Source organism: Moschus berezovskii, chromosome 1 (assembly GCF_049115385.1).
Source record: "Moschus berezovskii isolate FMDL1 chromosome 1, NW_MosBer_1.0, whole genome shotgun sequence".
Classification (NCBI taxonomy): Eukaryota; Metazoa; Chordata; class Mammalia; order Artiodactyla; family Moschidae; genus Moschus; species Moschus berezovskii.
The window spans coordinates 160,781,133-160,794,185 of record NC_142460.1 but is presented as its reverse complement, the minus strand read 5'-3'; the positions used below and the strand labels follow the sequence as shown (position 1 = coordinate 160,794,185).

The 13,053-nt window shown below is 39.0% G+C and overlaps 1 protein-coding gene across 1 annotated transcript in view; it reads left to right on the top strand.

Moving 5' to 3' along the window:
• DNAJC13 (DnaJ heat shock protein family (Hsp40) member C13) overlaps window positions 1-13,053 on the top strand; it is a 171,431-nt gene that overhangs the window by 16,435 nt on the left and 141,943 nt on the right. Inside the window, exon 2 of the mRNA XM_055413675.2 lies at window positions 12,463-12,543. Coding sequence (XP_055269650.2) covers window positions 12,476-12,543 — 68 coding nt within the window. The 5' untranslated portion in view covers window positions 12,463-12,475. The remainder of the gene's footprint in view (window positions 1-12,462; window positions 12,544-13,053) is intronic.

Below are 13,053 nucleotides of genomic sequence, written 5' to 3'. Positions count from 1 at the left end.
TGTCCTGGCTATTATAAACAGTGATGCAATGAACATTGGAGTACATTTGTCTCTTTCAATTCTGGTTTCCTCGGTGTGTATGCCCAGGAGTGGGATTGCTGGGTCGTATTTCAGTTCTGTTTCCTGTTTTTTAAGGAATCTCCACACTGTTCTCCATAGTGGCTGTACTAGTTTGCATTCCCGCCAACAGTGTAAGAGGACTCCCTTTTCTCCACACCCTCTCCAGCATTTATTGCTGGTAGACTTCTGGAGAGCAGCCATTCTGACTTGTGTGAGATGGTACCTCATTGTGGTTTTGGTTTGCATTTCTCTGATAATGAGTGATGTTGAGCATCTTTTCATGTGTTTGTTAGTCATTGTGTGTCTTCTTTGTAGAAATGTCTGTTTAGTTCTTTGGCTTATTTTTTGATTGGGTCATTTATTTTTCTGGAATTGGACTGCAGGAGCTGCTTGTATATTTTTGGTCAATTCTTTGTCAGTTGCTTTGTTTGCTATTATTTTCTCCCATTCTGACAACTGTTTTTTCACCTTGCTTATAGTTTCCTTCGTTGTGCAAAAGCTTCTGTGTTTAATTAGGTACCATTTGTTTTGCTTTTATTTCCATTACTCTGGGAGGTAGATCATAGAGGATCCTGCTGTGATTTATGTCAGACTGTTTTGCCTATGTTTTCCTCTAGGATTTCGTAGTTTTTGGTCTTACATTTAGATCTTTAATCCATTTTGAGTTTATTTTTGTGTATGGTGATAGAAAGTGTTCTAGTTTCATTCTATTACAGTTGGTTGACCAGTTTTCCCAGCACCATTTGTTAAAGAGATTGTCTTTTCTCCATTGTATATTCTTGCCTCCTTTGTCAAAGATAAGGTGTCCATAGGTGTATGGATTTATCTGTGGGCTTTCTATTTTGTTCCATTGATCTATATTTCTGTCTCTGTGCCAGGACCAAACTGTCTTGATGACTGTAGCTTTGTAGTATAGCCTGAAGTCAGGTAGGTTGATTCTTCCAGTTCCATTCTTCTTTGTCAAGATTGCTTTGACTATTCAAGGTTTTCTGTATTTCCATACAAATTGTGAAATTATTTGTTTTAGTTCTCTGAAAAATACCATTGGTAGCTTGATAGGGATCACATTGAATCTATAGATTGCTTTGGGTAGTACACTCATTTTCGCTATATTGATTCTTCCAGTCCATAAACATGGTATATTTCTCCATCTGTTTGTGTTATCTTTGATTTCTTTCATCAGTGTTTTATAGTTTTCTATATATAGGTCTTTTATTTCTTTAGGTAGATTTATTTCTAAGTATTTTTTTTCTTTTCATTGTGTTCTTGAAAAAGGGTGTTTTCTATGACCAGTGAGTTCTTTTGGAAAAGCTCTGTTACCCTTTGCCTGCTTCATTTTGTTCTCCAAGGCCAAACTTGCCTGTTACTTCAGGTATCCCTTGACTTCCTACTTTTGCATTCCAGTCCCCTATGATGAACGGACATCTTTTTTTAGTGTTAGTTCTAGAAGGTCTTGGAGGTTTTCATAGAACCATTCAGCATCAGCCACTTCAGCAGTAGTGGTTGGGGCATAGACTTAGATTATGGTGATACTGAATGGTTACCCTTGAAAATGAACAGAGGTCATTTTGTTGTTTTTGAGATTGCACCCAAGTACTGCATTTTGGACTCTCTTATTGACTATGAGGGCTACTCCCATTTCTTCTGAGGAATTCTTGCCCACAGTAGTAGATATAATGGTCAGCTGAATTAAATTCACCCTTCTGGTACATTTTAGTTCACTGATTCCTAAAATGTCAAGGTTCACTCTTGCCATCTCCTGTTTGACCAGCTTTCCTTGTGGCTCAGCTGGTAAAGAATGTGCCTGCAATGCGGGAGACCTAGGTTCAATCCCTGGGTTGGGAAGATCCCCTGGAGAAGGGAAAGGCTACCCACTCCAGTATTCTAGCCTGAAGAATTCCGTGGACAGTATAGTCCATGGGGTTACAAAGAATTGGACATGACTGAGTGGCTTTCACTTTCACAATTTACCTTTATTCATGGACCTAACATTCCAAGTTCCTGTGCTGTATTGTTCTTTACAGCATGGGACTTTACTTTCACCACCAGACACATCTACAGCTGGACGTTGTTTTCGCTTTGACTCAGCCTCTTCATTCCTTCTGGAGTTACTTTCTCTGCTCATATTAAGTAGCATATTGGGCACCTACCTACCTGGGGAGTTCATCTTTCAGTGTCATATCTCTTTGCCTTTTCATACTGTTCATGGGGTTCTCAAAGCAAGAGTACTGAAGTGGCTTGCCATTCCGTTCTCTAGTGGAGTACGATTTGTTAGATATTAATACCTGCTCTTCTGAAAATACCCTCAGGGTCTGAAAGTGTTAATGCAGTTTCCACACTGGTTGTCTTCATTAGATGAAATGACTTTATCACAAATGATTGAGGTTTTGAGTATATAAAATAGATTTACTTAGAGAGGTTAATAGTACACTGTCGGGAATTAGGTCCAACTCAGATCTCATTAATCTGGTTGTTTTAAAAATTCATTGTTAGTTATACTAGTATTTTCAGTTGAACTTAAAAGATCCTGAAATCACCAGTTGGTATCATATTTCTTTTTTGAAAAATATGTATTATTAAAGGAGAATAATGCTTTACAATATTGTGTTCGTTTCTGCCATACATTAACATGAATCAGCTATAGGTATACACATGTTCCCTCCCTCTTGAACCTCCCTCCCACCTCGCTTACCATTCCAACCCTCTAGGTTGTCACAGAGCATCGATTTGAGCTCCCTGCATCATACAACTAATTCCCACTATCTATATTACATATGGTAATGTATATGTTTCCATGATACTCTTTCAATTTGTCCCACCCTCTCCTTCCCCGACTATGTCCACAAGTCTGTTCTTTATGTCTGTGTCTATTGCTGTCCAGCAAATAGGTTCATCAGTACTATCTTTCTAGATTCCATATAGATGCATTAATACAGGATATCTGTCTTTCTCTTCCTGACTTACTTCACTCTGTGTAATAGGCTGTGGGTTCATCCACCTCATTAGAGCTGACTCAGATGTGTTCCTTTTTATGGCTAATACTCCTTTGTATATATGTACCACATCTCTTTTATCTGTTCATCTGTCGATGGACCTCTAGATTGCTTCCACGTGCTAGCTATTGTAAATAGTGCTGCAATGAATATTGGAGTACATGTGTCTTTTTCAGTTATGGTTTTCTCAGGTGTATGTCCAATAGTTGGAAAAGGAAGTGTCAACCCACTCCAGTATTCTTGCCTGGAGAATCCCACGGACAGAGGAGCCTGGCAGGTTACAGTCCATGGGGTTGCAAAGAGTCAGACATGAGTTAGCGATGAGCGTGCTTGCATGCCCAGTAGTAGGATTGCTGGGTCCAATGGTAGTTTATTCTTAGTTTTTAAAGAAGTCTCCACACTGTTTTCCATAATGGCTGTATCTATTTGCAGTCCTATCAACAGTGCAAGAGGGTTCCCTTTTCTCTACACTCTCTCCAGCATTTATTGTTTGTAGACTTTATGATGATGGCCATTCTGACTGGTGTGAGGTGATGATATCTCACTGTAGTTTTGATTTGCATTTTTCTTAGTAGTGAGTGATGTTGAGCATCTTTTCATGAGTTTATTAGCCATCTGTATGCCTTCTTTGGAGAAGTGTCTGTTTAAGTCTTCTGCCCCCCCACCCCTTTTTTTCCTTCTTTGCCCACTTTTTGACTGGATTGTTTGTTTTTCTGGTATTGAGCTGTGTGAACTGCTTGTGTATTTTGCAGATTAATCCTTTTGTCAGTTGTTTCAATTGCTTTTATTTTCTCACATTCTGAGAGTTGTCTTTTGACTTTGTTTATTGTTTCCTTTGCTCTGCAAAAGCTTTGAAGTTTAATTAGGTCCTGCTTGTTTATTTTTGTTTTTATTTCCATTACTTTGGAGACTGGATCATAGAGGATCTTGCTGTAATTTATGTCAGAGTGTTCTGCCTATGTTTTGCTTTAAGGGTTTTATAGTTTGTGGTCTCACATACAGGTCTCTAATCCATTTTGACTTTATCCTTGTGTATGGTGTTTAGGAAGTATTTGAATTTCATTCTTTCACACGAAGCTATCTAGTTTTCCCATCACTACCTATTGAAGAAACTGTCTTTTCTCCATTTGGTAGCAAATTTCTGTAGTCATGTATTTGTTTTGAACACTTTTTTTTTTGAATTAAGCTTATCTATAGTGGATGCCTGCTCCGTTGTGTTTGACTTTTTGCGACCCCATGGACTGTAGCCTACCAGACTCCTCTGTCCGTGGAATTTTCCAGGCGAGAATACTGGGTTGCAATTTCCTGCTCAGGGGATCTTACTGACCCAGGGATTGATCCCGCATTTGCTGCCTTGGCAGGCATTCTTTACCACTGTGCCACCTGGGAAGCCCAAGCTTATCTATGGATGGAAACATTTAAAATATTTATCTTTCCATGGTAGAGTATTTCAACCTTGGAGACATCCTCTTTGTTGTATTTCTTTTGCCTGTGTTGATTATGGTAATTTGTTTCACTGCTTAAAATTGTGAGTTTCAAAGTTGTTTTCAGCAGGTGCTTAATCATATTTCCAAATGAAAATAATAATTGGAAATAGTTCTAAACTAATCTAGGAATATGCTCTCAATAAGTCTGTAATTACATGGTCAGAATAAATTTATTTTTATTTTCTAAATTTAAAAGAAAATTTTGTTTGTTTTTGGCTGCATCCCATGTGGGATATTAGTTCCCCCACCAGGGAATGGACCAGGGAGTGAACCCATGCCCCCTGCAGTGCAAGCAGGAAGTCCTAACCCTGGACCACCAGGGAGTTCCCCATTGATTTTCTAAATTTGAGGGAAGGTATTACTATTATAGTTTAGTTTAAGTGTGGGGTTAAGCAGTTTGAGTTCAAAAGCTTGGCCCAGCCACTTAACAGTTGTTACATTAGAGAAGTGATTTCATTTTTCTAATTCTCGGTTTTCTTGTCAATAAAATGAGGATCATCATACCTATATCTTAGTTGTTATGGAGACAGTGAGATACATAAGTAGGTTGTAAATGCTGTGTGTCATCATTAACACATGATGAGTACTTAGTAAAAGCTGTGCTGGATGCTCAGTCATTTCAGTCTTGTCTGACTCTTTGCAACCCCATGGACCCCCAGGAGCGTGGTCTGCCAGGCTCCTCTGTCCATGGGATTCTCCAGGCAAGACTACTGGAGTGGGTTGCCGTGCCCTCATCCACGGGATCTTCCCGACCTAGGGATCAAACCCGCATCTCTGAAGTCTCCTGCATTGGCAGGTGAGTTCTTTACCACTAGGACATCCGGGAAGCCCTGATAAAATCTAGTTGTTGCATAATTTCAGGGCATGTCATAAATTTTTTGATCAGGGGCACCTCCCCTCTCTAATTTCGGCATTTAAAATAGAAAAGCATTATCTTAATTCAGGTGTGCAGGCATTAATAAGAGCTTTGAATTAACCTGTCATTTCTGGGGTTGACTTTACTTAGGTAAGTATTTCTTCCCTTCCTTCTTTCTCCAGTGTTCAGTTCAGTCACTCAGTCGTGTCCGACTTTTTGCAACCCCATGAATTGCAGCACGCCAGGCTTCCCTGTCCATCACCAACTCCCAGAGTTTACCCAAACTCATGTCCATTGAGTCGGTGATGCCATCTAGCCATCTCATCGTCTGTCATCCCATTCTCCTGCTGCCAATCATGAAAAAGCATCAGGGTCTTTTCCAGTGAGTCAGCTCTTCGCATGAGGTGGCCAGAGTATTGGAGTTTCAGCTTCAGCATCAGTTCTGCCTGTGAATACCCAGGACTGATCTCCTTTAGGATGGACTGGTTGGATCTCCTTGCAGTCCAAGGGACTCTCAAGAGTCTTCTCCAACACCACAGTTCAAAAGCATCAATTCTTCGTCACTCAGCTTTCTGCACAATCCAACTCTGACATCCATACATGACCCCTGGAAAAGCCATAGCCTTTACTAGACGGACCTTTGTTGGCAAAGTAATGTCTCTGCTTTTTAATATGCTAAGTTGGTCATAACTTTCCTTCCAAGGAGTAAGTGTCTTTTAATTTCATGGCTGCAGTCAGCATCCGCAGTGATTTTGGAGCCCAGAAAAATAAAGTCTGACACTGTTTCCACTGTTTTCCTATTTCCCATGAAGTTATGGGACCAGATGCCATGATCTTCGCTTTCCGAATGTTGAGCTTTAAGCCAACTTTTTCACTCTCCTCTTTCACTTTCATCAAGAGGCTCTTTAGTTCCTCTTCACTTTCTGCCATAAGGGTGGTGTCATCTGTGTATCTGAGGTTATTGATATTTCTCCCGGCAGTCTTGATTCCAGCTTGTGCTTCTTCCAGCCCAGCGTTCCTCATGATGTACTCTGCATATAAGTTAAATAAGCAGGGTGACAATATACAGCCTTGATGTACTCCTTTCCCTATTTGGAACCAGTCTGTTGTTCCATGTCCAATTCTAACTGTTGCTTCCTGACCTGCATATAGATTTCTCAAGAGGCAGGTCAGGTGGTCTAGTATTCCCATCTCTTTCAGAATTTTCCACAGTTTATTGTGATCCACACAGTCAAAGGCGGCTTTGGCATAGTCAGTAAAGCAGAAATAGACGTTTTTTGGAACTCTCTTGCTTTTTTGATGATCCAGCTGATGTTGGCAATTTGATCTCTGGTTCCTCTGCCTTTTCTAAAACCAGCTTGAACATCTGGAAGTTCACAGAGCACGTATTGTTGAAGCCTGGCTTGGAGAACTTTTAGCATTGCTTTATCTAAATATATCTAAATATAACATGATTGAAGGTGAGCTTTTCGGATTGAGGAGTGGTTTTCTTCTGTAAAGCACACTTCCATTTTACTAGGCTTCGCCTTTTTGGACTGTTGTTCAGGATTGGGTGCAGAATAGCAGTGTCACTTGTTGCTTCCTAAAGCATAAATTGTCAGGTGTGCTGATTTTGGCCATGGGCACTTCTGATGTCCAGAAAAGCCTTTAACGCTACATTATATTTTTTTGTTAGCATTGTAATCTGCATCAGGAATACAGTAGTTTTTATGACAGGCCAAGGTAGTGGCTTTTTGAATTTTTAAAATTTAATTTTGGGAAGGTGAAAACACTTAGCATAAGATCTCTCTTCTTAACAGATACTAAGTATACATATGTTATTGTTCATTATTTAGGCACAGTGCTGTAGAACAGACTCTAGAACTTAACTCATCCTGCATAACTGAAACTTTATACCCATTAATTAAGAACTCCCCAATTCCCCTCCAACCCAGTCACTGGCAACTACCATTCTACCTTCTTCTCTGAGTTGAACTATTGTAGATAATTCATGTAAGTGGCATTAGTCCTTCTGTTAAGGCTTAATAATTAGGCTTAATTATTAAGCCTAATAATTTAGGCTTATTTCACTTAGCATAATGTTTTTAAGTTTCACTGATATTATTGAAGACTGTAGGATATCCTTCTTTTTTAAGACTGAATCATATTGTATATACCACATTTTATTAATCCATTCATCTGTTGGTGGACCTTTAGACTGTTTAGACATCCTCACTTTTATGAATATTTTATGAATATTACTTAATATGGTTGTGCCGTCTCTTAGTGTTGTAGCCTCTTGTTCTGGGAAACAAACTCACTCAGAAGGACAATGCAGATAGTGGAGTGCAGTTTATTACACTGGTGGGCACAAGGCAGAGTCTCCTCTTAGCCAAGGACCCTGACCAGTTTTTGTGAAAACCTTATATACCCTAAGTGTGTGCCCAAACCCGCCTCCCCAAATTCCCTGAAACTAGTCTAAACAAAGAAAAAAGAAAAATACAATCAAAGTTAACCCATGATTCATATGCCTTAAGCCTACGGTCCGTCTAGTCAAGGCTGTGGTTTTTCCAGTGGTCATGTATGGATGTGAGAGTTGGACCATTAAGAAAGCTGAGCGCCAAAGAATTGATGCTTTTGAACTGTGGTGTTGAAGAAGACTCTTGAGAGTCCCTTGGACTGCAAGGAGATCCAACCAATCCATCCTAAAGGGAACTAGTTGTGGGTGTTCATTGGAAGGACTGATGCTGAGGCTGAAACTCCAATACTTTGGCCACCTCATGTGAAGAGTTGACTGATTGGAAAAGACCCTGATGCTGGGAGGGATTGGGGGCAGGAGGAGAAGGGGACGACAGAGGATGAGATGGCTTGATGGCATCACCAACTCGATGGACATGAGTTTGAGTGAGCTCCGGGAGTTGGTGATAGACAGGGAGGCCTGTCATGCTGCAGTTCATGGGGTTGCAAAAAGTTGGACACGACTGAGCGACTAAACTGAACTGAACTGAAGCCTAGGTAGTTAATAGTGGACAATTATCAATAGGCCTGTGGTCATACCCTAATAAGCATGATAGAATGTATGATTCTGTTTGGTAACACAGACTATTAGGGTATTCTTTTAGGCAACAGAGAGCCCTAGGGCTCTTCCTTCTGGGGGCCTGGCTTTCCAGTTGTTATGTTTCCACAGATACTGGGCATACAGCTCAAAGTCCACAGTTTGGCCCAAGATGGAGTCCTGCTTTCGAGATAGAGCCTGTTCTGTTTCTTCCTTCATTAGAGGTCCAAATTTCAGTTCTTTTGGATAAATACTCAAACTTTGATTTCTGGATCATGTGATAATTCTATTTTTTTGGCCACATGTAGCTGGCAGAATCCTAGTTACCTAACGAGGGATCGAACCTGGGCCCGCGGTAGTGAAAGTATAGTCCCTTTCAGGGCCCCAAGATTGGGCTCTTGTCTAACACTAGGAAAAGAATTGTCTGAGGAGAAATGTGCTGACAAATCAAGAGACTTTATTGGAAGAGGGCACCGGGTGGAGAGCAGCAGGGTAAGGGAACTCAGGAGAACTGCTCTGCCACATGACAGTCTCAGGTTTTATGTTGCTGAGATTAGTTTCTGGGTTGTCTTTGGCCAGTCATTTTGACTCAGAGTCCTTCCTGGTGGCTTACCACATTGCTCAGCCAAGATGGATGCTAGCGAGAGCGATTCTGGGAGGTCGATGGACACGTGGTGTCTTCTTTTGACCTTTCCCGAACTCTTCCAGTTGGTGTTGGCTTATTAGTTCCATGTTCCTTACCAGGACCTCCTGTCATAAAATAATTCATGCAGATGATTACTAGAGATCCTGGCCAGGGTGGGTGGTTTCAGTCAGTGTTTTACCCCTAACAAAAGCACCAAGTCCTAACCACTAGGCCACCATGGGATTCCCTAATAATTCTCTGTTTTAATTTTTTGAGCAACTTCCATACTGTTTTCCATAACACACCATTTTACACTCTCATCAACAGTATACAAAGGTTCCAGTTTCTTTACATGCTTGCCAGAACTTGTCTTTTTTTTCTTTCTTGATAACAGCCATCCTAACAGGTGTGAGGCAGTATCTTTTAGTTTTGAGTTTGAGTTGCATCTCCCTGATAATGAAATTGAACATCTTTTCATATACCTGTGGACCATTTGTGTGTCTTCAGTTTTATATTAATTTTATATTAATGTGTTATATCTTCTTTTCCTTTATCCCTTTATGTACCCTAGCCTAGGAACTTTCAGGCATCTAGTGCTTTTATCACCCCCGAATTCATAAGTCTCCAAAAAGTTGTAGATATGCCTTCTTAATTCCCCTCCTAAAAGATTCGTTTGACTTACTTGTCCCCCAAATCAGTGATACTTATATAAGATCATTCTTTAGGTTTATTTTTTTAATTCTTCAGTTTGCTTTGTTGTTACAAGATTCTTTTCCCCCAGACTCCCTAAAGATTTATTAGATCATGTCCTAACATTCTTTGTGACTGACATTTTAAAATTTTATATTTTTCTCTCACTTTCCTTTTACAGTCCCTTGATGATATCAGCCAGTGTTCACTCAAACACATTTTCTTTCTTGTCAGTTTCTCCTAGATAGGCCAGAGTTCAGTCAGTCATTCCCATCTTAAACTGTGAACTCAGAATCCAAACTCCACTCTTCAGTGTCATCCATTTACCTTTTCTGTCCTCCTTTTTTTCTCGTTTTTTTTCCCCCCAATCCTCAGTTACTGTATATGAGGGGAAAATACCATCCGTAGACCTATAATTTTTCACTTTTTTGGCCTATTTTCAGAGATCTTAAGTTTCTTTCCAGCAATATCATTTACTACAGATGACTCAGAAGGCAGGGATAATTTTTGCTGGTTTAATAATTCTTGGTTGACTGCCTGTGTCATTTCAGATACATGATCTGGAAAAAAACAGAGCAGCACACCAGCTGACAGGTCTATATTTAGCTGTCTATACACACTAGTAGGAAGATGTCATTGACTGTTAAGAGAAATTTCTCTCTGGTGACAATAAAGGATTCTCTGAATTTGCTATTACTTGTGGTTCTCTTGTTATTCCTCAGAGCATGAATTGATGTTTTTCCAGAAGGTTTGACAGAACCTTATTTGGGAGTACCTGTTAGCAGCAACTTAGCATGCACGCATGGAAACAACACACATGTCCATCAACTGATGAATGGTTAAACAAAATGTGTTTATGTACAGTAGGAAACTGATGCATGCTGCAACATGGATAAACTTTGAAAATGTTTCGCTTGTTAAGCTAAGTGAAAGAAGCCAGCCACAAAGACAACGCGTTTTATGATTCTATTTATATGGGATTCCATAATGGACAGGTCCATAGTGACAGAAAGTAGATGGTTGCCAGGTAGTGGGTGTGAGGGGGACTGGGGAGTGGCTGCCAGTAGGGTTTCTTTTTGGAATGATAAAAATAGTGTATTGGTTGTAGAACTTTGTGAACATACCAAAACCTCTGAATTGTACACTTCTAAAGAGGTGAATTTTAAGGTGTGTGAATTGTCTCAAAAAGCTGTTATAAAAACATTTTTGAATGAAAAATTGTTTTATTCTATTTATGAAAAGAATTCTTGTTGATTAAAGTTTAGACTTATAAAGGTGTGAAGAAAGCTAAGTAAGCCGTAATTCTAGCCATTCAGTTTGCATTATTGACACTTTGTGTATTTTACAATATTTTTTAGAGTGTGTTAAGGGTAGGAAGTAGTACCCAAATGACAAAAGAAGTAAAATGATCATATTGATTTTTACCCTATATTCAGTGTGAAGCAAATGATGTAGTATTTTCAGAATTTACCATTAGTCCAATCAGTAGCCAGTTTATACAATTAGTTGTGTAAAGTTAAATAAACTGAAATTTTTTCGTGAGCTAAATGGATTCTGGATTTTATACACTTCAGGGTTACAGTCAACAAACTGATCTTGAAATATTGCACGTAGCATTGTCCCTCTTCCTGTGGCTGTTAGGAAGCTCATACCATGTGTGATTTATCATACAAGTCAGCAATCCTCAACTGTTCTATATCCTGTTTAATTAGAGAGTTCACTAACCAAACTGTAACAAACATTTCTGAACACTTAATTTCTGCACTTGATGTTTACAGCTACACTTTGAATAACATCGTTCTCGTGACTTAAAAATCTTTTTCTCAAAGAATATTTAATTCCTTGGAAAAAAGTTAATATTCTGTGAAAACAAGCTAAGTGGTATAAATGACAGTCTCAATTTTGTTTAAAAAGACATTTTTTTTTCTAGCTGAAAGAAGGAAAGTTAGCATCTTTGGTTGCTAGAATGAAAGATGAGTTACTTTATGAACATTAAAAATGTTTTTACTATGTACTTAAATTACTTTTGGGCTTCCTTGGTGGCTCAGACAGTCAGGAATCTGCCTGCAGTGCAGGAGATCTGGGTTCAATCCCTGGGTTGGGAAGATCCCCCGGAGAAGGGAATGGCAACCCACTTCAGTGTTCTTGCCTGGAGAATTCCGTGGGCAGAGGAGCCTGGTGGGCTACAGTCCATGGGGTCTGAAAGAGCTGGACATGACGGAGTGACCAACATTTTAACTTTTACTAAATTACTTTTATAATGAGAATATTGTTCAAGTTAAAGCTTACTTATTTATAGTAAGTTCCCTTTAAAGTGACAGTGACAGCAAGATGGCCGGCACTTAGCTGCTAGACAAAATACCTTTTAGAATTGGTTTGACACTTGACAGTCATGTGTTAAAATATCATTTGGCAATGTGAGATTTAAAGATTCATTTACTTTAACACTTTTTACTAGATTCTCTGTTCTTGGTATGTTGATACAAGGGCAATTCTTGACCTCAAACTCAGCATAGTGGAAAAGAGCTGTGACAAGATAGCGTGCTAAAGGCTCTCTGATAGAGAGGTGAACAGACCATCCTTATGGTCCTGTAGAAAAAATAGATGTCTTAAAATCAGTACCATATGGCAGTCTATGAAAATATGGTGTGGGAGATTGTGGAGAAACTCTTAAGATTAGCACTATTACAAAATTTACCCATATTTTTATCTTTCAGGATTCAGCACAAAATGAACATTATTAAGGAAAATAAGGATTTAGCATGTTTCTACACAACAAAACATTCATGGAGGGGGAAGTAAGTATTTGTTGGTTTTACTTTTCTGTGCCTCTATAAAGTATTTTAAAAATTACTTTTTCTTTTGATATGTCTGGTTTTCTGTTTTTGGAAGTAATTTGGATAAGAATTAAAAAGAAAATAAACCTATTGTCCATAGTTTTGAATGCTATCACTTAAGGATGAGTTTTTGTAGTAGTGGAGTGTTAACTTCACAACTTTATCACCTAGAGATGTGCCTAGTGTTAATACATTTTCACATCCATTTGACAGTCAAAGAAAATATGCCAATAGTGCATTTTGTGTTTTTTCTTTTAACATGTAATGAAATTTAAAACTTGGTTTTGATCTTTTCCTTGGGAGGGGTTGATGACATTTTTCAGTAGCTTGCCTGGTCAGACTGAGATGTAAATGGGTTCTGTTTCCTGCTGTAAAATGGATAGTAATTCCTAGCCCTCTGATTGATGGGATTAAATGGATTGATGTGGAGTGTATGAAGATTTTAAAATTATACCTTAAATACATTCAGTA